Source organism: Oncorhynchus kisutch, linkage group LG17, assembly GCF_002021735.2.
Source record: "Oncorhynchus kisutch isolate 150728-3 linkage group LG17, Okis_V2, whole genome shotgun sequence".
NCBI lineage: Eukaryota > Metazoa > Chordata > Actinopteri > Salmoniformes > Salmonidae > Oncorhynchus > Oncorhynchus kisutch.
The window spans coordinates 79,467,424-79,493,245 of NC_034190.2; the positions used below are offsets into that span (position 1 = coordinate 79,467,424).

Consider the following 25,822-nt stretch of genomic DNA (forward strand, 5'->3'; position numbering starts at 1 on the left):
ACGCCTTGAGATGTACTGTAAGTAAGCAGCATGTTTCAGCCTCTGGATGTACATAGCAAGCTCTATATTCCAGTAATCTTAGTAGTTTCCATCAGAATCTTAGTAGTTTACATGTAGGCATATGGCTCTGGTTTTCATTCCACAACTCCTTTCCTTCAGGTCCACTAACCTGAAATGGCTTGATGACAGCCATACTGTAATATGATTGGTTAAGGAAAAGGAAGCTTCTCACTTTGATTAAGGTTTCATAGAATCTCAGAATTCCTGAAAGGAACATGGAGCCTGTGTCTGTGGTTTCATGCATATCTCGGCACAGGCATACTCACAGATGTAGAGCGCGAGTATGTATGTTAAATGGAAAATAATTGGGGTGATGATTAAAGAAGCCTGAAAGTGATGACGTTTTACAGTACCTTCCACTTCAGAACGGATGACATTTTGAGAGAGAGCGAGAGAGAGCGCGAGAGAGAGACAGAGAGAGAGAGACAGAGAGAGACAGAGAGAGAGAGAGAGAGACAGAGAGAGAGAGAGAGAGACAGAGAGAGAGAGAGAGAGAGAGAGAGAGACAGAGAGAGAGAGACAGAGAGAGACAGAGAGAGAGAGAGACAGAGAGAGAGAGAGACAGAGAGAGAGAGAGACAGAGAGAGAGAGAGACAGAGAGAGAGAGAGACAGAGAGAGAGAGAGACAGAGAGACAGAGACAGAGAGACAGAGACAGAGAGACAGAGACAGAGAGACAGAGACAGAGAGACAGAGACAGAGAGACAGAGACAGAGACAGAGAGAGAGACAGAGAGAGAGACAGAGAGAGAGACAGAGAGAGACAGAGACAGAGAGAGAGACAGAGACAGAGACAGAGACAAAGACAGAGACAGAGACAGAGACAGAGACAGAGACAGAGACAGAGAGACAGAGACAGAGACAAAGACAGAGACAGAGAGAGAGACAGAGAGAGAGAGAGAGAGAGAGACAGAGAGAGAGAGAGAGACAGAGAGAGAGAGAGAGACAGAGACAGAGAGAGAGACAGAGAGAGAGAGAAAGAGAAAGAGACAGAGACAGAGAGACAGAGAGAGAGACAGAGAGAGAGAGACAGAGAGGGAGAAGAGCTTTATGACAGCGAAGACATGAGCACGGAGCCCCAACGGACAGTGGCTGATGCTTAATTGAGACTACATTCATCAAGAACAAACAGGAACAGAAACAAGCACAGACATTTACCAGAACACAAATGGTACAATATAACAGCGCCAATCAGACAAAGATCGTTTCTAGACTCCAATTAGCATGGAACATCATCTAGCACAATGTACAGTAGAATAGTGCGGCTGCAGGGATGGAGGGAGGAAGAGGGGTAGGGGTAGGGTCCTTACGTCGCCATTTATCAGTTTGCAGTCGTCCTCCATCTCGTCAGCGCTGTCTTCATCCGTCACGTCACCCTCTTCGTTGTCTTCGTCAATGTTCGACGGGAGTTTCTTTCCCTGGCAGACAAATGGTGTCGTTAATACCTGGGTCATATTCGTTAGGAAACCAAACGAAAGGAAACGTTCTGAAAAGAGGGAGGGGTTATCTGATCATGACCAATACGAATCACACGGTTTCATATTCCATTGCAAAGAGTTTTAACAGTAGCATCATTTTATGGGAAGAAATGCCCCCTGGGCACAGCTCTATGAGCAGGTAACACTCCAGCAAGACTGGACCTTTAGGGGGTGGGGACACCCAACTGACCTTTAGGGGGTGGGGACACCCAACTGACCTTTAGGGGGTGGGGACACCCAACTGACCTTTAGGGGGTGGGGACACACAACTGACCTTTAGGGGGTGGGGACACACAACTGACCTTTAGGGGTGGGGACACAACTGACCTTAAAAATCTGTGTTTTTGGGGAAACCTTTACCCGTACTCCATTCTATGGCCTCTGTGTGTGTCAGGAGCCATTTCCATTCCAATTCTCTTTAATTCTCCAATTCTCTTTTCAATAAGGAAAACGTAGAATTGGGTTTACTTTCTGAATTGTTTGTTAATGCTTAGAGGTGGCTTTTACAACACATTTCCCCCCCCCCCCCCCCCCAGAGTGCTTAAGGTGTAACTGCGGTAACAGCTACAGCCGCCACCAGGTACAGACCAGTACATCTGGGGTAGAGCTCAGAAAGTTCACGTTCAAAAATGTTGCAAATATAAACATAATTCATTAAGATGACAAATGCTCATTCTCCTTGACAAAGAATGTCTGTCTGTTCTACATGATATATGTTTCTATTCGTCACCGTTCTCAATACGGTTCTATTTTGTCACATGTTCTTGGCATGTTGTTAAGTGACAGTTTGATTGAATGACAAACGGCCCTGCTAACCACAAATACCTCCATAAGAGAGAGAGAGAGAGCCGTGTCAAACATGTCAGTGTGCTACTGGTATGAAGTGTTTTTACAACCATCATAGGAAATCTGTTCAGAAGCAGCCCCCACCCACTTACTGTTGACAGGTCACTGAAAACGCAGATAAAACTAACGATCCACAATCAAAACGAGATTGTAAAACTGCAGTGAACATCTGTCCCCTCAGCTCATTCCAAATGATCTTGTAACAGTTATTGTACCATCACACGCAGCTCTACTGGGCAGAGGCCACATGGCAGTCAGTACATAACACAAGGCAGACTTCAGAACTGGGGCTTGGATTCACGACAGCAGGTCCTGGGCCCCAGATTCCAGATGGTGGAGGGATACTCAGCCTCAGTCTGTTATACACACGTCTCCGTACCTGGATAGCAGTCGGCCATATTGATTTGGCCTGACACCATCATTTCATGATCAGAGGGCATGAAGGAGATGATTACTACCGAAGCCCACTAGGGCCAAATCAGAGTGATTTTTTACTTCCTGACTAATGAGGCTGACTGTCAGGGGCCGACGTGCTGAGGTGAGACTGTGTAGTAACTAGCGATGCAAAGTGAGACTGTACTCGGAACAAATCAAATTGTATTGGACACACATATTTAGCAGATTATATTGTGGGTGTAGTGAAATGCTTGTGTTCCTAGCTCCAACAGTGCAGTAATATCTAACTAAATGCTTGTGTTCCTAGCTCCAACAGTGCAGTAATATCTAACTAAATGCTTGTGTTCCTAGCTCCAACAGTGCAGTAATATCTAACAACTCACAACACACAAATCTAAAAGTAAAATAAAAGTAAAAATGGAATTAATATGTAAATAAATATTAGGAGTGACTAAAACACAGTAGAATACAGTACATATGAAATGATTAAAACCGTATGTAAAACGTATTAGTGTGGTAACTAGCGCTGCGAGGCGAGACTGTACTCAGAACAGTGTGGTAACTAGCGCTGCAAGGCGAGACTGTACTCAGAACAGTGTGGTAACTAGCGCTGCAAGGCGAGACTGTACTCAGAACAGTGTGGTAACTAGCGCTGCGAGGGGAGACTGTACTCAGAACAGTGTGGTAACTAGCGCTGCGAGGCGAGACTGTACTCAGAACAGTGTGGTAACTAGCGCTGCGAGGCGAGACTGTACTCAGAACAGTGTGGTAACTAGCGCTGTAAGGCGAGACTGTACTCAGAACAGTGTGGTAACTAGCCGTGCGAGGCGAGACTGTACTCAGAACAGTGTAGTAACTAGCGCTGCGAGGCGAGACAGTACTCAGAACAGTGTGGTAACTAGCGCTGGGAAGTGGAGTGGTCATTGACCCATAGCCATCTGACGGGGACCGATTTGTCACCATCCACTGGCCTAAAGTCAGCTAGATTGAACAATTTCCGTAAGGCAATTCTAGGTCTTGTGGCATATTTTGGTTAAACTATCTATTGCAACCCTCTACATGAACAGTGCATTCTTCCATCACATGTACAGTGCACTCTTCCATCACATGTACAGTGCACTCTTCCATCACATGTACAGTGCACTCTTCCATCACATGTACAGTGCACTCTTCCATCACATGTACAGTGCATTCTTCCATCACAGGTGCAGCTGATTCTCAAGATCTTGCACACTAATGAGATGCTATTGAGCCCACTACTACACTGTCTGAGCCAAGGACTACATGCTTTCTGGTAAGTTTTGAGTACAATACTGGGTGGGGTGAATATATTTTATGCGACATACAGTATTTTTTGTTAACTAGTAAATAGTAGCCTACAGCAAAGTGTGTTTAAATCATTTCTAACTTGTTAACAACGTCTGCTTGTTAGTTTTTGCCCACCATGTGGGGTTTTAGCTTGCTTGATCCTGCTAGCTGAAGAGTGTTATTTCACCTGTTTCCATACATGTTTCATTTTAAAACATGTATCTTTACAAAGGAGTTGTTTAATCTAACTGCTTCACTGTACACAGATTTTTTTTTAAATGTTTTACTCATTTGTTTCTAATCTTTACAGGAAAATGCCACGGGCACTATCTGTTGTGTGGAGATATTTCACTGCAGCTGTGTACATTAGCAAAAGCTGTGAACATTTGCAAATACTGTGCCAAATCATATTTGAAGAATGCAACAAAGATGCAGAATCATCTGGCCATGTGCATGAAGTTCCCTCAGCGCTCACAACAAGCAACCTCTGACAAAAGGCCCTCTACTTCTATTCGAGGTGAAAATTATAAATCAGACACTTTAGCAATAGCAACAGCTCATGGTCCTCCTGGAATCAAAGGTTTTTTGACTCAATGGAGGAACGTAGTCAGAATAACGCTGATTAATCTCTTGCTCGAGCTGTGCATGCAACTGGTTCATCTCTGATACTCACAGGCAATGTGTATAGGAAGAGATTTCTGAATGATCTTCACCCAGCATACACCCTTCCAACCAGACATGCTTTATCCACTCATTTGCTGGATGCAGAGTTCAGAGTTCAAGTGAAGGTCAAGAAAAACAGAGACTATTGCAATCATCTCTGATTGGTGGTTGAATGTTCGTGGGCAAGGAATAATTAACTACATCATCTCCACCACTCAACCAGTATTCTACAAGAGCAGACACAAGGGACAACAAACAAACACACAACTGCCTATACATTGCAGATGAGCTGAAGGCAGTCATCAATGACCTTGGACCACAGAAGGTATTTGTTGTACTGGTGACAGACAATGCTGCAAACATGAAGGCTGCTTGGTCTAAAGTGGAGGAGTCCAAACCCTCACATCACACCCATTGGCTGTGCTGCACATGCATTGAATCTGCTCCTCAAGGACATCATGGCACTGAAAATAATGGATACACTACAAGAGAGCCAAGGAAATGGTTAGGTATGTGAAGGGTCATCAAGTTATAGCAGCAATCTGCCTCACCAAGCAAAGTGAGAAGAAAAAGAGCACCACATTGAAGCTGCCCAGCAACACCCGTTGGGGTGGTGTCGTCATCATGTTTGATAGTCTCCTGTAGAGGAAGGTCTCTCCAAGAAATGGAGAGATATGGACAGCCCCGTCAAGAGGATCCTCCTGGATGATGTATTTTGGGAGAGTGATAAGCAGCCTGAAACTTCTGAAACCTATAGCAGTAGCCATTGCACGGATTGAGGGAGACAATGCCATCCTGTCTGATGTTCAGACTCTGCTTCCCGATGTAAGAGAAGAAATACGTACTGCCCTACCCACTTCACTGTTACTCCAAGCAGAGGAAATTGCAGTTCTGAAATACATCAAAAAGTGTGAAGACTTCTGCCTGAAGCCCAAACACGCTACAGCGTACATGTTTGACCCCAAGTATGCTGGAAAGAGCATCCTGTCTGGTGCAGAGATCAACAAAGCCTGTGGTGTCATCACTACCATGTCTCACCACCTTGGCCTGGAAGAGAGCAAGGTTCTTGGCAGTCTGGCAAAGTGCACTTCCAATCAAGGGCTTTGGAAAGGAGATGCAATATGGCAGTCGTGCCAACGTAACTCATCAGCCACCTGGTGGAAGGGACTTTGTGGATCTGAGGCGCTTTCCTCTGTTGCCTCCATCATCCTACAAATCCCACCAACATCAACTGCCTCAGAGCGCAACCGGTCGTTGTTTGGGAACACACACACACCAAAGCACGCAACAGGCTGACCAATACAAGGGTTGACAAAATGGTGGCCATCCGGGGAAATTTGAGGCTTTTGAACCTGGCAACGAGCCATCCTCAACAAGGTTGGAAAGTGACAGTGAAGATGACGTCTCAGAGTCTGATGTTCAAGAGGTGGACATTGAGGAGGTCCAGGGAGAAGACATGGAAGCCTGAGAGGAAGACAACCAAAGCTTTAGTTTCTAAACTATCAGTTCACAGATGTATGTTGAAAACGTTTTTGGGAGATGTGATGGATCAATATTCCCTTTCTTTTGTTGTTCATTGAAATCATCCCATGTGAAGAGTCACCTCAAATAAAGTTACATTCGTAACTAAATTGTTTTAATTTCCATTGGAAGGACTTAATCATTTGCAGTGTCTACTTATGATAAACCTTTTACCATATGATATGGTAAATACTGTTGAAGTTGGAAGTTTACATACACTTTAGTCAAATACATTTAAACTCAGTTTTTCACAATTCCTGACATTTAATCCTACTAAAAATTCCCTGTCTCAGTTCAGTTAGGATCACCACTATATTTTAAGAATGTGAAATGTCAGAATAATAGTAGAGAAACGATTTATTTCAGCTTTTATTTCTTTCATCACATTCCCAGTGGGTCAGAAGTTCACATACACTCAATTAGTATTTGGTAGCATTGCCTTTAAATTGTTTACTTCGGTCAAACGTTTCGGGTAGCCTTCCACAATAATTTGGGTGAATTTTGGCCCATTCCTCAACACAGAGCTTGTGTAGGCGAGTCAGGTTTGTAGGCCTCCTTGCTTGCACATGCTTTTTCAGGTCTGCCCACACATTTTCTATAAGATTAAGGTCAGGGCATTGCGATGGCCACTCCAATAATATGACTTTGCTGTGCTTAGCCATTTTGCCACAAGTTTGGAAGTATGCTTGGGGTCATTGTCCATTTGGAAGAGCCATTTGCGACCAAGCTTCAACTTCCTGACTGATGTCTTGAGAAGTTGCTTCAACATATCCACATAATAATCCACCTCATGTAGCCATCTATTTTGTGAACTGCACCAGTCCCTCCTGCAGCAAAGCAACGCCACAACATGATGCTACCACCCTCGTGCTTCACGGTTGGGATGGTTTTCTTCGGCGTGCATGCCTCCCCCTTTTTCCTCCAAACATAATGGTCATTATGGCCAAACAGTTCTATTTTTGTTTCGTCAGACCAAGGGACATTTCTACAAAAAGTATGATCTTTGTCCCCATGTGCATTTGCAAACCGTAGTTTGGCTTTTTTATGGCGGTTTTGGAGCAGTGGCTTCTTCCTTGCTGAGCGGCTTTTCAGGTTGTCAATATAGGACTTGTTTTACTGTGGATATAGATACTTTTGTACCTGTTTCCTCTAGCATCTTCACAAGGTCCTTTGCTGTTGTTCTGGGATTGATCTGTACTTTTTGCACCAAAGTATGTTCATCTCTAGGAGACAGAACGCGTCTCCTTCCTGAGCGGTATGACGTCTGCATGGTCCTATGGTGTTTATAATTGCGTACTATTGTTTGTACAGATGAACGTGGTACCTCCAGGTGTTTGGAAATTGCTCCAAATGATTAACCAGACTTGTGGAGGTCGACAATTTCTTGTTCTGAGGTCTTGGCTGATTTCTTTTGATTTTCCCATGTCAAGCAAAGAGGCACTGAGTTTGAAGGTAGGACTTGAAATACATCCACAGGTACACCTCCAATTGACTCAAATTATGTCAATTAGCCTATCAGAAGCTTCTAAAGCCATGACATAATTTTCTGGAATAGTCCAAGCTGTTTAAAAGGCAGAGCCAACTTAGTGTATGTAAACTTCTGACCCATTGGAATTGTGATACAGTGAATTATAAGTGAAATAATCTGGCTAAACAATTGTTGGAAAAATGGTGTGTCATGCACAAAGTAGATGTCCGAACCAATTTGCCAAAACTATAGTTTGTTAACAAGATATTTGTGGAGTGGTTGAAAGACACGTTTTATTGACTCCAACATAACTGTATGGAAACCTCCGACTTCAACTGTATATCCAATGCAAACAGCTACATTTAAATGGTATTAATAAACTCAGCAAAGAAACGCCCTCTCACTGTCAACTGTGTTTATTTTCAGCAAACTTAACATGTGTAAATATTTATATGAACATAACAAGATTCAACAACTGAGACATAAACTGAACGAGTTCCACAGATATGTGACTGACAGAAATTGAATAATTTGTCCCTGAACAAAGGGGGGGGGGGGGGTCAGTAAAGTAACAGTCCAAAGTAACAGTCAGTACCTGGTGTGGCCACCAGCTGCATTAATCACTGCAGTGCATCTCCTCCTCATGGACTGCACCAGATTTGCAAGTTCTTGCTGTGAGATGTTACCCCACTCTTCCACCAAGGCACCTGCAAGTTCCCGGACATTTCTGGGGGGAATGGCCCTAGCCCTCATAGGATTGAGATTCGGGCTCTTCGCTGGCCATGGCAGAACACTGACATTCCTGTCTTGCAGGAAATCACACACAGAACAAGTAGTATGGCTGGTGGCATTGTCATGCTGGAGGGTCATGTCAGGATGAGCCTGCAGGAAGGGTACCACATGAGGGAGGAGGATGTCTCCCTGTAACGCACAGCGTTGAGATTGCCTGCAATGACAACAAGCTCAGTCCGATGATGCTGTGACACCCCAGTAAAGACCATGACAGACCCTCTACCTCCAAATCTATCCCGCTCCAGAGTACAGGCCTTGGTGTAATGCTCATTCCTTCTGCGATAAACGCGAATCCGACCATCCTCCCTGGTGAGACAAAACCGTGACTCGTCAGTGAAGAGCACTTTTTGCCAGTCCTGTCTGGTCCAGCGACGGTGGGTTTGTTCCCACAGGCGACGTTGTTGCCGGTGATATCTGGTGAGGAACTGCCTTACAACAGGCCTACAAGCCCTCAGTCCAGCCTCACTCAGCCTATTGTAGACAGTCTGCACACTGATTGGAGGGACTGTGCATTCCTGGTGTAACTCGGACAGTTGTTGTTGCCATCCTGTACCTGTCCCGCAGGTGTGATGTTCGGATGTACTGATCATGTGCAGGTGTTGTTACACGTGGTCTGCCACTGCAAGGATGACCCGCTGTCCATTCTGTCTCCCTGTAGCGCTGTCTTAGGTGTCTCACAGTACGGACATTGCCCTGGCCACATCTGCAGTCCTCATACCTCCTTGCAGCATGCCTAAGGCACGTTCACGTAGATGAGCAGGGACCCTGGGCATCTTTCTTTTGGTGTTTTCCAGAGTCAGTAGAAGGGCCTTTTTAGTGTCCTAAGTTTTCATAACTGTGACCTTAATTGGCTACCGTCTGTAAACTGTTAGTGTCTTATTAACAAGCGTTCCACAGGTGCATGTTCATGAATTGTTTATAGTTCATTGAACAAGCAGGGAAACAGTTTTTAAACCCTTTACAATGAAGTTCTATTTGAATTTTACAAATGATCTGAAAGACAGGGTCCTGAAAAAGGGATGTTTCTTTTTTTATTAATTTGCATATATTCCTGTTAATTCCCATATATTCCCACGGAAAGTTTCCACCTCTGAATATTCCCCAAAATGTGCAAACCTATCCACGTCTTACTTTCTCTGATGTGACAGGGTAAGTGTCCATGCAGGCAAGCTATTGCAGGCCGCAGAACAATGCTTGTTGAATCAGGTTTATTACTGTTGGGAAGGAACCGTGTGTGTGTGTGTGTGTGTGTGTGTGTGTGTGTGTGTGTGTGTGTGTGTGTGTGTGTGTGTGTTAATTCAAAGTGTTTACCTTGATGAGTATCTTCCCTTTGAGGGTGTCTGGTGATGGCAGGCGGCCCCGTTCATCTGCCTTGATGGCCGAGAGGTCCAGCTTGTCTCCCATCACCTCCACCAGGTACTGGGCCATCTTCTTCTGCTGGGGGACGCTGCAGTGGTTCTCAATGGACAGGATCACTGGGTAGCTGACAGAGACAGACGTGGGTTACACAGAGACTCCGATACGGCCGTGGGTTACACAGAGACAAACGTGGGTTACACAGAGACTCCGAATACGGCCGTGGGTTACACCGAGACAGACGTGGGTTACACAGAGACTCCAATACGGCCGTGGGTTACACACAGAGAGACAGACGTGGGTTACACAGAGACTCCAATACGGCCGTGGGTTACACAGAGACAGACGTGGGTTACACAGAGACTCCGATACGGCAGTGGGTTACACAGAGACAGGTACGGCCGTGGGTTACACAGAGACAGGTAGGTACGGCCGTGGGTTACCATCACTACGAGACTTGAGAACAAAGACACAGGTACTGACAGATATATATATATATATATATATATATATATATATATATATATATATATATATATATATATATATATATATATATATATATATATATATATATATATATATATATATATCAGGAATGGGCAAATTTGATGGGGGTGGGGCCGCAAAATCTGAACTCATGAGGAGCCGCAGTGCATCCCCCCCTCCGCTAAGTTTAGGTAGCTGGCCACTAAACTAACTTACCAATCTAAAAACCGTTAGCTAGCATGGTTAATTGTATGAATGTGACTGACATACAGTATCAAACGTTAAACTGCTGATGCACAAAACAAAATCGTAATTGCACCTTGAGTATTCTACTATTCTAACTTTAACAGTAAGTTGAGACCCCTAATCTAGATAGTTCTGCATCTTTGGTACAGCCTTGGCAATAGGTGCTCACTATTCAGACTCTTGACAGTACAGCTATGGGTTCTCAGTTTCATTCGGATGTGACCAACCTCAACCCCTCTAAAATGTCAACAACAACAAAAATTACAAACATTCTTTGTTGTAAGTTGAACACATTCCTGGCCGTTCATATCAATTATCTACAGAATGTATTGTACTAGAAAAAGAAAAGAGACAGACACAGCCCCCCCCATTGCTTTCTGTTACTTGTGGGTCTATATACAGTCTCTCGTATACAGGTTGCGTGCATTCTGATAGTCTTGATAGAATTATCACCTACAGCAGCACCGCATCTCTGATGAGGTCTGTGTGGGTGTGCAGGTCATGTGGAAACACTCGCTCGCTCCAGTGAGCACATAGGAGTACAATACAATGCATCGTTGAGCAGTGTCTTTCAACAAAGATCCTGGGAACTCACTGTGTAGTCTATGATTGCTTTGATTCTAGCGGAGCATCAATTTGTACGCTTGCTTGGTTCAAGGGAACCAATTCAATGAAAGAGACTAAGGCGCTGAGAACAACTTAGAATAGGAATATTCTGAGAAAACCATATTTAATAGTTTATGACTTAGAAAGAACTATAATTCACCATGAGCCTTGTTCATCTGGCACATTACATACATACATACATACATACATACATACATACATACATACATACATACATACATACATACATACATACATACATACATACATACATACATACATACATACATACATACATACATACATACATACATACATACATACATACATACATACATACATACATACATACATACATACATACATACATACATACATACATACATACATACATACATACATACATACATACATACATACATACATACATACATACATACATACATACATACATACATACATACATACATACATACATACATACATACATACATACATACATACATACATACATACATACATACATACATACATACATACATACATACATACATACATACATACATACATACATACATACATACATACATACATACATACATACATACATACATACATACATACATACATACATACATACATACATACATACATACATACATACATACATACATACATACATACATACATACATACATACATACATACATACATACATACATACATACATACATACATACATACATACATACATACATACATACATACATACATACATACATACATACATACATACATACATACATACATACATATACATACATACATACATACATACATACATACATACATACATACATACATACATACATACATACATACATACATACATACATACATACATACATACACATACATACATACATACATACATACATACATACATACATACATACATACATACATACATACTACATACATACATACATACATACATACATACTACATACATACATACATACATACATACATACATACATACATACATACATACATACATACATACATACATACTACATACATACATACATACATACATACATACATACATACATACATACATACATAACATACATACATACATACATACATACATACATACATACATACATACATACATACATACTACATACATACATACATACATACATACATACATACATACATACATACATACAATACATACATACATACTACATACATACATACATACATACATACATACATACATACATACATACATACATACATACATACAGCCATCAGGAAGTACGGTTTTACTTTGTCCACAGTTTGTAGTTACAGCCTGAATTTAAAATGTCTTGATATTTTATGTCACTCCATCTAAAACACAACACCCCATAATGTCAGCGGAATTTTGCTTTTAGAAATGTTTGGAAAATGTAAAAACATTAATAAGCTGAAATGTCTTGAGTTAATAAGTATTCAAACCCTTAGCTATTGCAAGCGTCAACATGTTCAGGAGTAGAAAGGTGCTTAACAAAACACATAAGTTGCATGGACATATTCTGTGATCAATAATAGTGTTTAACATGATTTTTGAATGACTACCTCATCTCTGTACCCCACACATACAATTATCTGTAAGGTCCCTCAAATCAAGTGGTGAATTTCAAGAACAGATTCAACCACAAAGACCAGTGAAGTTTTTCAATGCCTCACAAAGAAGGGCACCGATTGGTAGATGTGTGAGGAAAAAAAGCAGACAATGAATATCCCTTTGAGCATGGTGAAGTTATTAATTACACTTTGGATGGCGTATCAATACACCCAGTCACTATAAAGATACAGACATCCTTCCTGACTCAGAAGAGGATGGAAGCTGATCAGTGATTTCACCATGAGGCCAATGGTGACTTTTAAACTGGTACAGAGTTTAAAGGCTGTGATAGGAGACAACTGAGGATGGAACAATAACATTGTAGTTACTCCACAATATGAACCTAAATGACAGAGTGAACAGGAAGCCTGTACAGAATACAAATATTCCAAAATGTACATCCTGTTTGCAACCACACACTTAAGTAATACTGCAAAAAATGTGGCAAAGAAATTAACTTTATGTCCTGAATACAAAGCATTAGGTCTGGGGCAAATCCAAATCCATTGGCACACTGTATATAGACTTTTCTACTGTATTATTGACTGTACATTTGTTTATTCCATGTGTAACTCTGTGTTGTTTGTGTCGCACTGCTTTGCTCTATCTCAACCAGGTCGCAGTTGTAAATGAGAACTTGTTCTCAACTGGCCTACCTGGTTAAATAAAGGTGTTCTCAACTGGTCTACCTGGTTAAATAAAGGTGTTCTCAACTAGCCTACCTGGTTAAATAAAGGTGTTCTCAACTGGCCTACCTGGTTAAATAAAGGTGTTCTCAACTGGCCTACCTGGTTAAATAAAGGTGTTCTCAACTAGCCTACCTGGTTAAATAAAGGTGTTCTCAACTGGCCTACCTGGTTAAATAAAGGTGTTCTCAACTGGCCTACCTGGTTAAATAAAGGTGTTCTCAACTAGCCTACCTGGTTAAATAAAGGTGTTCTCAACTAGCCTACCTGGTTAAATAAAGGTGTTCTCAACTAGCCTACCTGGTTAAATAAAGGTGTTCTCAACTGGCCTACCTGGTTAAATAAAGGTGTTCTCAACTGGCCTACCTGGTTAAATAAAGGTGAAATCAAATTAAATGTAAAAAAAATAAAATTCACTGAGTACCACTTCATATTTTCAAGCATGGTGGTGGCTGCATCATGTTATGGATATGCTTGTCATCAGAAAATACTAGGGAGTTGATTTTTAGGATAAAAAGAAACAGAATAGAGCTAAGCACAGGTAAAGTCATAGAGAAAACCCTGGTTCAGTCTGATTCTATCAGACAATGGGAGACAAATTCCCCTTTCAGCAGAACAATAACCTAAATCTACACTGGAGTTGCTTACCAAGATAACATTGAATGTGCCTGAGTGACCTAGATACAGTTTTTACTTAAATCATCTTGAACATCTATGGCAAGACTTAAAAATGGCTGTCGAGCAATGACCAACAATCAACTTGACAGAGCTTGAATTTTACAAAGAATAATGGGCAAATATTGTACAATCCAGTTGTGCCAAGCTCTTAGAGACTTACCCAGAAAGAAAGACTCACAGCTCGAACTGCCGCCAACGGTGCTTCTACAAACTATTAACTGTGTGTGTGTGTGTGGGGGGGGGGGGGGGGGGGGGGGGGGGGGGATGTACTTTGTTAAATTAGGTATTTCTGTATTTCATTTTCAACACGTTTGCAAGAATTTCCAAAAAACATGTTGTTTTCACTTTGTCATTGCGTAGTATTGTGTGTAATAAGGAAAACATAACATATTTCAGGCTGTAGGAACAAAATGTAGAAAGAGCCAAAGGTTACGAATACTTTCTGAAAGCCCTACCGAGGGTAAACTTTGTTTGGACGTTGTAAAGGCCCATTCGCGGACACTGAAAAGATATAGCTAGCTAACAACCTCCTTTTCCACGTGGAAAAAAAGACGGACAGGCTTGCTAGCTACGTTAGCTAGCTGGGATTTTCTACAAGAAATCTACCTGGGTGATCAAAAAACAGATAAAGCAACACCTCACGGCACAACGCCTCTCCCCTATTGGACCTAGATAGTTTGTGTGTATGCATTGATATGTAGGCCATGTTTAAATGTTTATAGTTCTGTCCTTGTGAGCTGTTAATGTCTATTAGTGTTCTGTATCATGCTATGTTTCATGTTTCGTGTGGACCCCAGGAAGTGTAGCTGCTGCTTTCATAACAGCTAAGTGGGTGTGACACCTACTCCTGTTGCACTGCTGCTTGGATTCCACCTGGCGATCTGTTCACCGTCTGCCCTGGCCTGTCTCCTTGTGTGATACAGGTACCCCCACCACACTCCCCCCTCTCTCCTGAGCTTTTGCTCACCTCCAGCACACACGCACTGCTGGTGCGAGTTACTGATCTTACAATGGCTAGCCCGAAGTTGTTAGATTTTTCTCTTGTGCTTTATGCTATTTGCCTCATGATATTTGCCTCATGATATTTGCCTCATGACTCCTGGTTGCTTTGTTGGACAATAAACTTGACTAGGGTGGGTCATCTAGGTGATTATATTTTTATGTTGGCTTGGTATGTTTCCCAGTCAGAGGCAGCTGTTTATCATTGTCTCTGATTGGGGATCATATTTAGGCAGCCATTTCCCCTTTGTGCTTTGTGGGATCTTGTCTATGTATAGTTGCCTGCAAGCACTATAGTAGCTTCACGTTTCATTTTGCGATTTATTGTTTTCTTTGAGTTTCACGAAATAAAGAGGATGGAACCATCCCATGCTGCACCTTGGTCCAGTCATTATAACGATCGGGACAGTTCTGTAAAACTTAAAGACCTGGAGAATAAACCCTCCTTCTCACAGCTGCCCATGTCCGTTAATGTTGATGATGTGGTTGTTACTGACAAGGACCACATGGCTGAGCTCTTTAAATCACCACTTCATTAAGTCAGGATTCCTATTGGACTCTGCCATGCCTCCTTGCCTGTCCAACATTTGCTCATCTCCACACCTTCTAATGTGACTAGCCCCAATGCCCCTCCCTCTTTTTCCCTTGGCCCACTACAAGGTTTCTCCCTGCAGGCGGTCACTGAGTCTGAGGTGCTAAAGGAGCTCCTTAAACTTGACCCCAAAAAACATCTGGATCAGATGGATTAGACCCTTTCTTCTGTAAGGTTGCTGCCCCTATCATCGCCAAGTCTCTCTCTGACCTTTTTAACCCGTCTCTCCTCTCTGGGGAGGTTCCATTGCTTGGAAGGCAGCCACGGTGCGTCTTTTATTTAAAGGGGGAGATCAATCTGATCCTACCTTTTATAGGCCTATTTCTATTTTCCCCTGTTTTTCCAACAGAGTAAGTGGTATGTAATCTGGTTTCCGCTCAGGTTATGAATGTGTCCTTAAAAGGTCCTCAATGATTTCACCATTGGCCTTGATTCTAAGCAATGTTGTGTTGCTATTTTTATTGACTTGGCCAAAGCTTTTGATATGGTAGACCATTCCATTCTTGTGGGCTGGCAATTGAGTATTGGTGTCTCTGAGGGGTCTTTGGTGTGGTTTGCTAACTACCTCTCTCAAAGAGTGCAGTGTATAAAGTCAGAACATCTGCTGTCTCGGACACTGTCTGTCACCAAAGGAGTACCCCAAGGCTTGATCCAAGGCTCCACGCTCTTCTCAATTTACATCAACAGCATTGCTCAGGCAGTAGGAAGCTCTCGCATCCATTTATATGCAGATGATAATCTTATATTCAGCTGGCCCCTCCCCGGATTGTGTTAAATGCTCTACAACAAAGCTTTCTTGGTGTCCAACAAGCTTTCTCTGCCCTTAACCTTGTTCTGAACACCTCAAAGACAAAGGTAATGTGGTTTGGTAAGAAGAATACCCCTCTCCCCACAGGTGTGATCACTACCTCTGAGGGATTAGAGCTTGAGGTAGTTACCTCATACAACTACTTGGGAGTATGGCTAGACAGTGCATTGGACTTCTCTCAGCACATATCAAAGCTGCAGGCTAAAGTTAAATCTAGACTTTGTTTCCTCTATCGTAATCGCTCCTCTTTCACCACAGCTGCCAAACTAACCCTGATTCAGATGACTATTCTACCCATGCTAGATTACGGAGACGTGATTTATAGACCCGCAGGTAAGTGTGCTCTCGAGCAGCTAGATGTTCTTTACCATTCCGCCATCAGATTTGCCACCAATTCTCCTTATAGGACACATCACTGCACTCTTTACTCCTCTGTAAACTGGTAATCTCTGTATAACCGTCACAAGATCCACTGGTTGATGCTTATTTATAAAACCCCTCTAAGGCCTCACTCCCCCCTATCTGAGATATCTACTGCAGCCCTCATCCTCCACATCCAACACCCTTTCTGCCAGTCACATTCTGTTAAAGGTTCCCAAAACACACACATCCCTTTCCTGGGTTGCTCCTTTTTTCAGTTTGCTGCAGCTAGCGACTGGAACGAGCTGCAAAAACACTCAAACTGGACAGTTTTATCTCAATCTGTTCATTCAAAGACTCAGAAAGTTGTGGCTGCTTCGCGTGATGTATTGTTGTCTCTACCTTCTTTCCCTTTCCGAGGTTGTCTTTGCCCAATAATGTTTGTACCATGTTTTGTGTTGCTACCATGTTGTTGTCAAGTAGCATTGCTAACATGCTGTGTTGTTGTCGTAGGTCTCTCTTTTTGTGGTCTCTCTTTTGCCATGATGTGTGATTTTATTTTTACACCCAGACCCCCTCCCTTCTGGTAGGCGGTCATTGAAGATGAATTTGTCTGGTTAAATAAAGTTTAAATAAAATAAAAAATAATAGAATATCTGGAGCATATGAGAAAGCCTAAGGTAGAGTAGGCTACATCTGAAAGATATATTGTTACCATGAAGATGTATGAACGATGATGGTAGGCTTAGCTATTGCACGACAAAACGCTCTCAGACCGATATCTCATGAAAAGCCTGACTGGAACGTAATTGAATTCACCGCCTCATTCCCTTCCATTCTCCCATACAGGCTCAGGATGAAGGACAGGCATTACAATATGTTATGTGGGAGAGAAATGTAAAATCAACCTCATGTTGCTATAAAAAAACGTTTTGATTCATATAGGTATTTTTGTTAGGACAGTTAACTTGAGAAGCTAGCTAGGATGTCTGTGGATAAAACAAGAATTAAGAACTCAGAAGCAGACATTCTTACTCGTTCTTCACAAAGGCGTACTTGTTGATGGTCTCGATGACGTCTTTGAAGAGGATCTTGGAGGTGAGAGTATAGCCGTGGTGCACGATGGGCTCGCCGTCCTGCCCGTCCCAGCAGTCCACTGCAGTGGAGGGCAAGAAAAAGGAGTGACCATGAGAAGGTTGTGTACACAAAGCTAATTAATACTTCCTGTGTTAATCCTTCAGCTCACAAACTGTTACATACAAGGAACCCATTACATTCTCTGACTGAAGACAATACAGACAATATTTGTACCAGTATGTAACCTCCATGTACAGTTGAAGTCGGAAGTTTACATACACTTAGGTTGGAGTCAATAAAATTTGTTTTTCAACCACTCCACAAATTTCTTGTTAACAAACTATAGTTTTGGCAAGTCGGTTAGGACATCTACTTTGTGCATGACACAAGTAATTTTTCCAACAATTGTTTCCAGACAGATTATTTCACTTATAATTCACTGTATCACAGTCCAGTGGGTGATACAGTATCTGTATCTGTCCAGTGGGTCAGAAGTTTACATACACTAAGTTGACTGTGCCTTTACACAGCTTGGAAAATTCCAGAAAATGATGTCATGGCTTTAGAAGCTTCTGATAGGCTAATTGACATCATTTGAATCAATTGGAGCTGTACCTGTGGATGTATTTCAAGGCCTACCTTCAAACTCAGTGCCTCGTTGCTTGACATCAAAAGAAACTCGAAATAGATCAGCCAAGACCTCAGAAGAAAAAATAGAGACCTCCACAAGTCTGGTTCATCCTTGGGAGCAATTTCGGTACCAAAAACGCCGTTAGATACCAAAATAATGTGGATATATTGAAGCAACATCTCAAGACATAAGTCAGGAAGTTAAAGCTTGGTCGCAAATGGGTCTTGCAAATTGATAATTACCCCAAGCATACTTCCAAAGTTGTGGCAAAATGGCTTAAGAATAACAAAGTCAAGGTATTGGAGCGGCCACCACAAAGCCCTGACCTCAATCCCATAGAAAATGTGTGGGCAGAACTGAAAAAGTGTGTGAGCAAGGAGGCCTACAAACCAGACTCAGTTCCACCAGCTCTGTCAGGAGGAATGGGCCAAAATTCCCCCAACTTATTATGGGAAGCTTATGGAAGGCTAACCGAAACGTTTGACCCAAGTTAAACAATTGAAAGGCAATGCTACCAAATACTAATTGTGTATGTAAACTTCTGACCCACTGGGAATGTGATGAAAGAAATAAAAGCATTCTCTCTACTATTATTCTGACATTTCACATTCTTAAAATAAAGTGGTGATCCTAACTGATCTAAGACAGGGAATTTTTACTAGGATTACATTTCAGGAATTGTGAAAAACGGAGCTTAAAATCTATTTGGATAAGGAGTATGTAAACTTCCGACTTCAACTGTATGTGCACTGGTACACGCTTGCCTGAATAAACGTTTTGGGTGCATGAGTGGGTGTTATTCAGAGAACGGCGCCTTCCACAGACCTTCCACGCAGCGGCAGCCGGCCTGTAGCACCCAGGCGTACATGTCGAGGCGGGACTGGGACATGAGCTGGTCCCCCATCAGATAGGTGTTGTGGGACGAGGCGATGAAGTAGTTGCAGAGTGGCTGAGACATGTCCTGGGTCACCACGTTGTGCTCTGGGTTGAAAATGTCCCCCTCCGGGCTGCGCATGTAGCTGGTGAAACCTGGGTCACAAAGCAAACCGATTTTTTTTTATGTAATAAAAAATAAGACATTCTGCAACCAATTATATCCAGGTGTCGCCTCCCTGTTTCAGTCTGTTTTTGTCCACTTGGCGCCAAGTGAACGCAACCATTAAGAAGACCACATTGGAGACGGGGGAGGGGATTGTAGAGACATTGGAGACGGGGGAGGGGATTGTAGAGACGTTGGAGACGGGGGAAGAGAGAGAAGGAGACGGGGGAGGGGATTGGAGAGACGTTGGAGACGGGGGATGAGAGAGACGTTGGAGACGGGGGATGGGAGAGACGTTGGAGACGGGGGATGGGAGAGACGTTGGAGACGGGGGATGGGAGAGACGTTGGAGACGGGGGATGGGAGAGACGTTGGAGACGGGGGATGGGAGAGACGTTGGAGACGGGGGATGGGAGAGACGTTGGAGACGGGGGATGGGAGAGACGTTGGAGACGGGGGATGGGAGAGACGTTGGAGACGGGGATGGGAGAGACGTTGGAGACGGGGGGATGGGAGAGACGTTGGAGACGGGGGATGGGAGAGACGTTGGAGACGGGGGATGGGAGAGACGTTGGAGACGGGGGATGGGAGAGACGTTGGAGACGGGGGGTGGGAGAGACGTTGGAGACGGGGGGTGGGAGAGACGTTGGAGACGGGGGATTGGAGAGACGTTGAATGGGAGAGAAGTTGGAGACGGGGGATGGGAGAGACGTTGGAGACGGGGGATGGGAGAGACGTTGGAGACGGGGGATGGGAGAGACGTTGGAGACGGGGGATGGGAGAGACGTTGAATGGGATTGGAGAGACGTTGGAGACGGGGGATGGGAGAGACGTTGGAGACGGGGGATGGGAGAGACGTTGGAGACGGGGGATGGGAGAGACGTTGGAGACGGGGGATTGGAGAGACGTTGAATGGGATTGGAGAGACGTTGGAGACGGGGGATGGGAGAGACGTTGGAGACGGGGGATTGGAGAGACGTTGAATGGGATTGGAGAGACGTTGGAGACGGGGGATGGGAGAGACGTTGGAGACGGGGGATGGGAGAGACGTTGGAGACGGGGGATGGGAGAGACGTTGGAGACGGGGGATGGGAGAGACGTTGGAGACGGGGGATGGGAGAGACGTTGGAGACGGGGGATGGGAGAGACGTTGGAGACGGGGGATGGGAGAGACGTTGGAGACGGGGGATGGGAGAGACGTTGGAGACGGGGGATGGGAGAGACGTTGGAGACGGGGGATGGGAGAGACGTTGGAGACGGGGGATTGGAGAGACGTTGGAGACGGGGGATTGGAGAGACGTTGGAGACGGGGGATTGGAGAGACGTTGGAGACGGGGGATTGGAGAGACGTTGGAGACGGGGGATTGGAGAGACGTTGGAGACGGGGGATTGGAGAGACGTTGGAGACGGGGGATTGGAGAGACGTTGGAGACGGGGGATTGGAGAGCCGTTGGAGACGGGGGATTGGAGAGCCGTTGGAGACGGGGGATTGGAGAGCCGTTGGAGACGGGGGATTGGAGAGCCGTTGGAGACGGGGATTGGGAGAGCCGTTGGAGACGGGGGATTGGAGAGACGTTGGAGACGGGGGATTGGAGAGCCGTTGGAGACGGGGGATTGGATGGGAGAGACGTTGGAGACGGGGGATTGGAGAGACGTTGGAGACGGGGGATGGGATGGGAGAGCCGTTGGAGACGGGGGATTGGATGGGAGAGACGGGGGATTGGATGGGAGAGACGTTGGAGACGGGGGATGGAGAGACGTTGGAGACGGGGGATGGGAGAGACGTTGGAGACGGGGGATGGGAGAGACGTTGGAGACGGGGGATGGGAGAGACGTTGGAGACGGGGGATGGGAGAGACGTTGGAGACGGGGGATGGGAGAGACGTTGGAGACGGGGGATGGGAGAGACGTTGGAGACGGGGGATGGGAGAGACGTTGGAGACGGGGGATGGGAGAGACGTTGGAGACGGGGGATGGGAGAGACGTTGGAGACGGGGGATGGGAGAGACGTTGGAGACGGGGGATGGGAGAGACGTTGGAGACGGGGGATGGGAGAGACGTTGGAGACGGGGGATGGGAGAGACGTTGGAGACGGGGGATGGGAGAGACGTTGGAGACGGGGGATGGGAGAGACGTTGGAGACGGGGGATGGGAGAGACGTTGGAGACGGGGGATGGGAGAGACGTTGGAGACGGGGGATGGGAGAGACGTTGGAGACGGGGGATGGGAGAGACGTTGGAGACGGGGATGGGAGAGACGTTGGAGACGGGGGATGGGAGAGACGTTGGAGACTGGGGATGGGATGGGAGAGACGTTGGAGACTGGGGATGGGATGGGAGAGACGTTGGAGACGGGGGATGGGATGGGAGAGACGTTGGAGACGGGGGATGGGAGAGACGTTGGAGACGGGGGATGGGATGGGAGAGACGTTGGAGACGGGGGATGGGATGGGAGAGACGTTGGAGACGGGGGATGGGATGGGAGAGACGTTGGAGACGGGGGATGGGATGGGAGAGACGTTGGAGACGGGGGATGGGATGGGAGAGACGTTGGAGACGGGGGATGGGATGGGAGAGACGTTGGAGACGGGGGATGGGATGGGAGAGACGTTGGAGACGGGGGATGGGAGAGATGTTGGAGACGGGGGGATGGGAGAGATGTTGGAGACGGGGGATGGGAGAGATGTTGGAGACGGGGGATGGGAGAGATGTTGGAGACGGGGGATGGGAGAGATGTTGGAGACGGGGGATGGGAGAGATGTTGGAGACGGGGGATGGGAGAGATGTTGGAGACGGGGGATGGGAGAGATGTTGGAGACGGGGGATGGGAGAGATGTTGGAGACGGGGGATGGGAGAGATGTTGGAGACGGGGGATGGGATGGGAGAGATGTTGGAGACGGGGGATGGGATGGGAGAGATGTTGGAGACGGGGGAGGGGATTGGAGAGACGTTGGAGACGGGGGAGGGGATTGGAGAGACGGAGACGGGGGAGGGGATTGGAGAGACGTTGGAGACGGGGGATGGGATTGGAGAGACATGGGATTGGAGAGACATGGGATTGGAGAGACATGGGATTGGAGAGACATGCGACATTCGACTGATAAAAGGACAATAGAAAGTGGAACCAAGCTCTTACCATCAATACCCAGAACCCCTTGCTTCTGGTTCTCGGGGCATGGCTCAAATTTGTTCACAATCTCAATGCAATGGTCTTTGGTCACCTTCGTCATCTACAAAACAGAACAAGACAAGAACAAACGCACAATAAACAAATAGTTTTAAAAAATGCAGATTGACTACAGTAACTAATAATCAAATCCCTCTGCATAACAGGAAACATTGGGAGAGTTGGTGAAGATAAATTCCTGTTAATCCAATGAAGACATGTCCTCACATGCGGCTAATATCCCCCATCCCTGTGCTAAAATCCAATTGTCCGCCTGACAGCTGACTTTTTAAACTGGCCGATTGGTCGATCTGATACCCATCCATGTCAATCCTCGTCAGGCTGACCCAAAATGGGTGGGGGGGGGAGGGGCAGTGACACTCACTTTGTCGCAGTGCCAGTCAACCCCCCCCCCCTCCCCAGTTGAGTGCTGCACACTACTAGGAGACAGAGGCTTTAGCTAAGTAGCTTGGACTACTTACAGAGATGGGAAACTGGCGTTTCAAGGACAGATTGAGAAGCTAGCTAGCGAAAAGGTTGTGCCACTTTCCCCTGGTCACTTACAATCATTAGTGATTTGACATCAAACTGCTTTCTGACCATGGTTTTGCCCCGATTCCCGATCACGAGAGGCTAAAGGGCTTTTTAAGAAGTGGGTAAATGTGGAAAAATGTGTTTGGCTAACGAGTGCGTAGAGTGGAGACACTTTGGGTACTGCGGCAGCAAATGGTGATGAGATGGGAGAGTTAACGCACGCACACACAGCGAGAGAGAGCTAGTAAACACAGTTAATCAGAGAAAGCAAGGCAGGCTGTAGCTAATGATGCCAGTAGAGAGGAGAGGAGCTGGAGACCGCCCAGCTGCATCCTGTTTGAAATAACTCACCTCGTTAAACCACCACAAACCTCCCCGACAAAGTAGGGAGTTGTGGAACATCAAACACAATTAGCCCAAATAATATACCCCAGCTTCTGAAATGGGCAGACTAGACATCAACTGGGATCCAAAACAAATGCATTTTATCCCCGATTCATTTTGTTGACTGCAAATTAGCCCAAAAAGCACATGCTCGTTATAAAGCACATGCTCGTTATAAAGCACATGCTCGTTATAAAGCACATGCTCGTTATAAAGCACATGCTCGTTATAAAGCACAGAGCCAATTCATTCACTACTGCTCCTTTTATTTTTTACAGTCTCTCTATTATTATTTTTTACAACAGAACCATTAGATAGGTGATCGTATGTTATTTTAGACACCCAAAGCCTTTAGAATTGGTACTGCTAATTCTAATAGCCTTGTAGGGGTCTGTGTCTGCACATACACACCACTATTAAGCCTTTGTTTCAGGCCCTAATAGAAAATCCATTAACCGACTGTGTCGGTCTGTCACCTAGCGGAGTCTCTATGGGGGTGAGTCACAACAGAAGATTCCTCCTCGTTTAGTTAGCTTGCGTGCTAAGTGGGATGTCAGCAAAAAAAAAAACTCTCATCTAACTTGCAAGAGCTTTTCCACATTGATAAGTTGAACATTATACACTGTAGATAAAGCTATATTGGCTCTGTTACTAGCATAGCACTTAGAATGACAAAATGTATTGGATAACCATTCCAAAATGGGATGTTTGTATACAAAAGGGATTGTCTTTTTTTCCAGTCAAGTGTCTATTCTCTCCGTTTGGTCTATAACGGTTGAAACGTCTTTGTCAAGGCTTAAGAGTCAACATGTCAAGCTGAGCTTTTCACTGCAATTCAAGAGTAATATTGTGTGCCATATGCATAATCTGTTGAATGGAACAATTCTGACAGGCAGGAAGGGGGGGGGGGGGGGGGGGGGGGAATGTAAAATTGTACCGACAAGTGTATCCTGCTGCTACCATTATTGAGACTCAAATCTTTAAAAATCAGGCTTTCGCCTCAGAGTGAAGCAATTACAAAAAAAAATGGAGTCAACGAGGAAACTTAAAAAGGACAAAGAGTTAACCCAGAGGCATGTGGATACCATCCTATGGATACCTTTTCAATATCTGGGGATGTGAAGTGTGTGTAACCCCGCGGATGTGTATGCATGCTCGCACCTGTGTGTATGTGTGTGTGCGCCTGTCTGGCTGCCTGCATACACTCCAGCTCTGCTCACTGTACCTTCTGGTCCAACTCCAGGAAGCGGGCCAGGTTGCTGGTGTCAAGGTGGTCCATGTGGTTGCTGTAGGTGAGCATGAGCAGGTAGAGGTCACGGCGTGTCGACATCATCTTGTAGAAGGAACAAAACTCCTCAAAGCCCAGGGTGCCCTGGTTGTCATCAGTGTCTGCCTCCTGGGAAGAAGAGAAGAGTGGAAATAGTTAGTCCAGGTAACCATTCATTATCTGCACTGACCTTATGTTGCACTCACTATGCATATTCACAAGACTACATACTATTTACACACACACACACACACACACACACACACACATACAAAACCAAACACTTGTACATATCTACCTCAAATACCTTATTATCTATCCTGATGCATAGTCACTTCACCCTGCCTTCATGTACATATCTACCTTAAATACTTCGTACCTCTCAACACTGATCTGGTACATCCTGTATATAAAGTAACAGTCAAAAGTTTGGACACCTCTTTATTTGGACTATTTTCTACATTGTAGAATAATAGTGAAGACATCAAAACTATTAAATAACACATATGGAATCATGTAGTAACCAACAAACAAAAAAGTGTTTAGATTTTAGATTCTTCAAAGTAGCCACCCTTTGCATCGACAGCTTTTCACATTCTTGGCATTCTCTCAACCAGTTCACCTGGAATGCTTCTCCAACAGTCTTGAAGGAGTTCCCACATATGGGGAGCACTTGTTGGCTGCTTTTCCTTC

The 25,822-nt window shown here is 44.7% G+C and overlaps 1 protein-coding gene across 6 annotated transcripts in view; it reads right to left on the reverse strand.

Annotated features, from left to right (window-relative positions):
• Positions 1–25,822, reverse strand: part of LOC109907093 (1-phosphatidylinositol 4,5-bisphosphate phosphodiesterase eta-2) — a 228,799-nt gene that overhangs the window by 31,112 nt on the left and 171,865 nt on the right. For all 6 annotated transcript variants that reach the window (XR_004203738.1, XM_031794730.1, XM_031794731.1 and 3 more), the window contains exons 5-10: positions 25,088–25,258; positions 22,915–23,008; positions 19,565–19,768; positions 18,067–18,187; positions 9,842–10,013; positions 1,369–1,476 (exon numbers count right to left, since the gene is read on the reverse strand). Coding sequence is in view for 5 of the 6 variants with exons in the window: in XM_031794730.1 (XP_031650590.1) it covers positions 1,369–1,476; positions 9,842–10,013; positions 18,067–18,187; positions 19,565–19,768; positions 22,915–23,008; positions 25,088–25,258 (870 nt within the window). In the remaining variant the exon portion in view is untranslated. The remainder of the gene's footprint in view (positions 1–1,368; positions 1,477–9,841; positions 10,014–18,066; positions 18,188–19,564; positions 19,769–22,914; positions 23,009–25,087; positions 25,259–25,822) is intronic.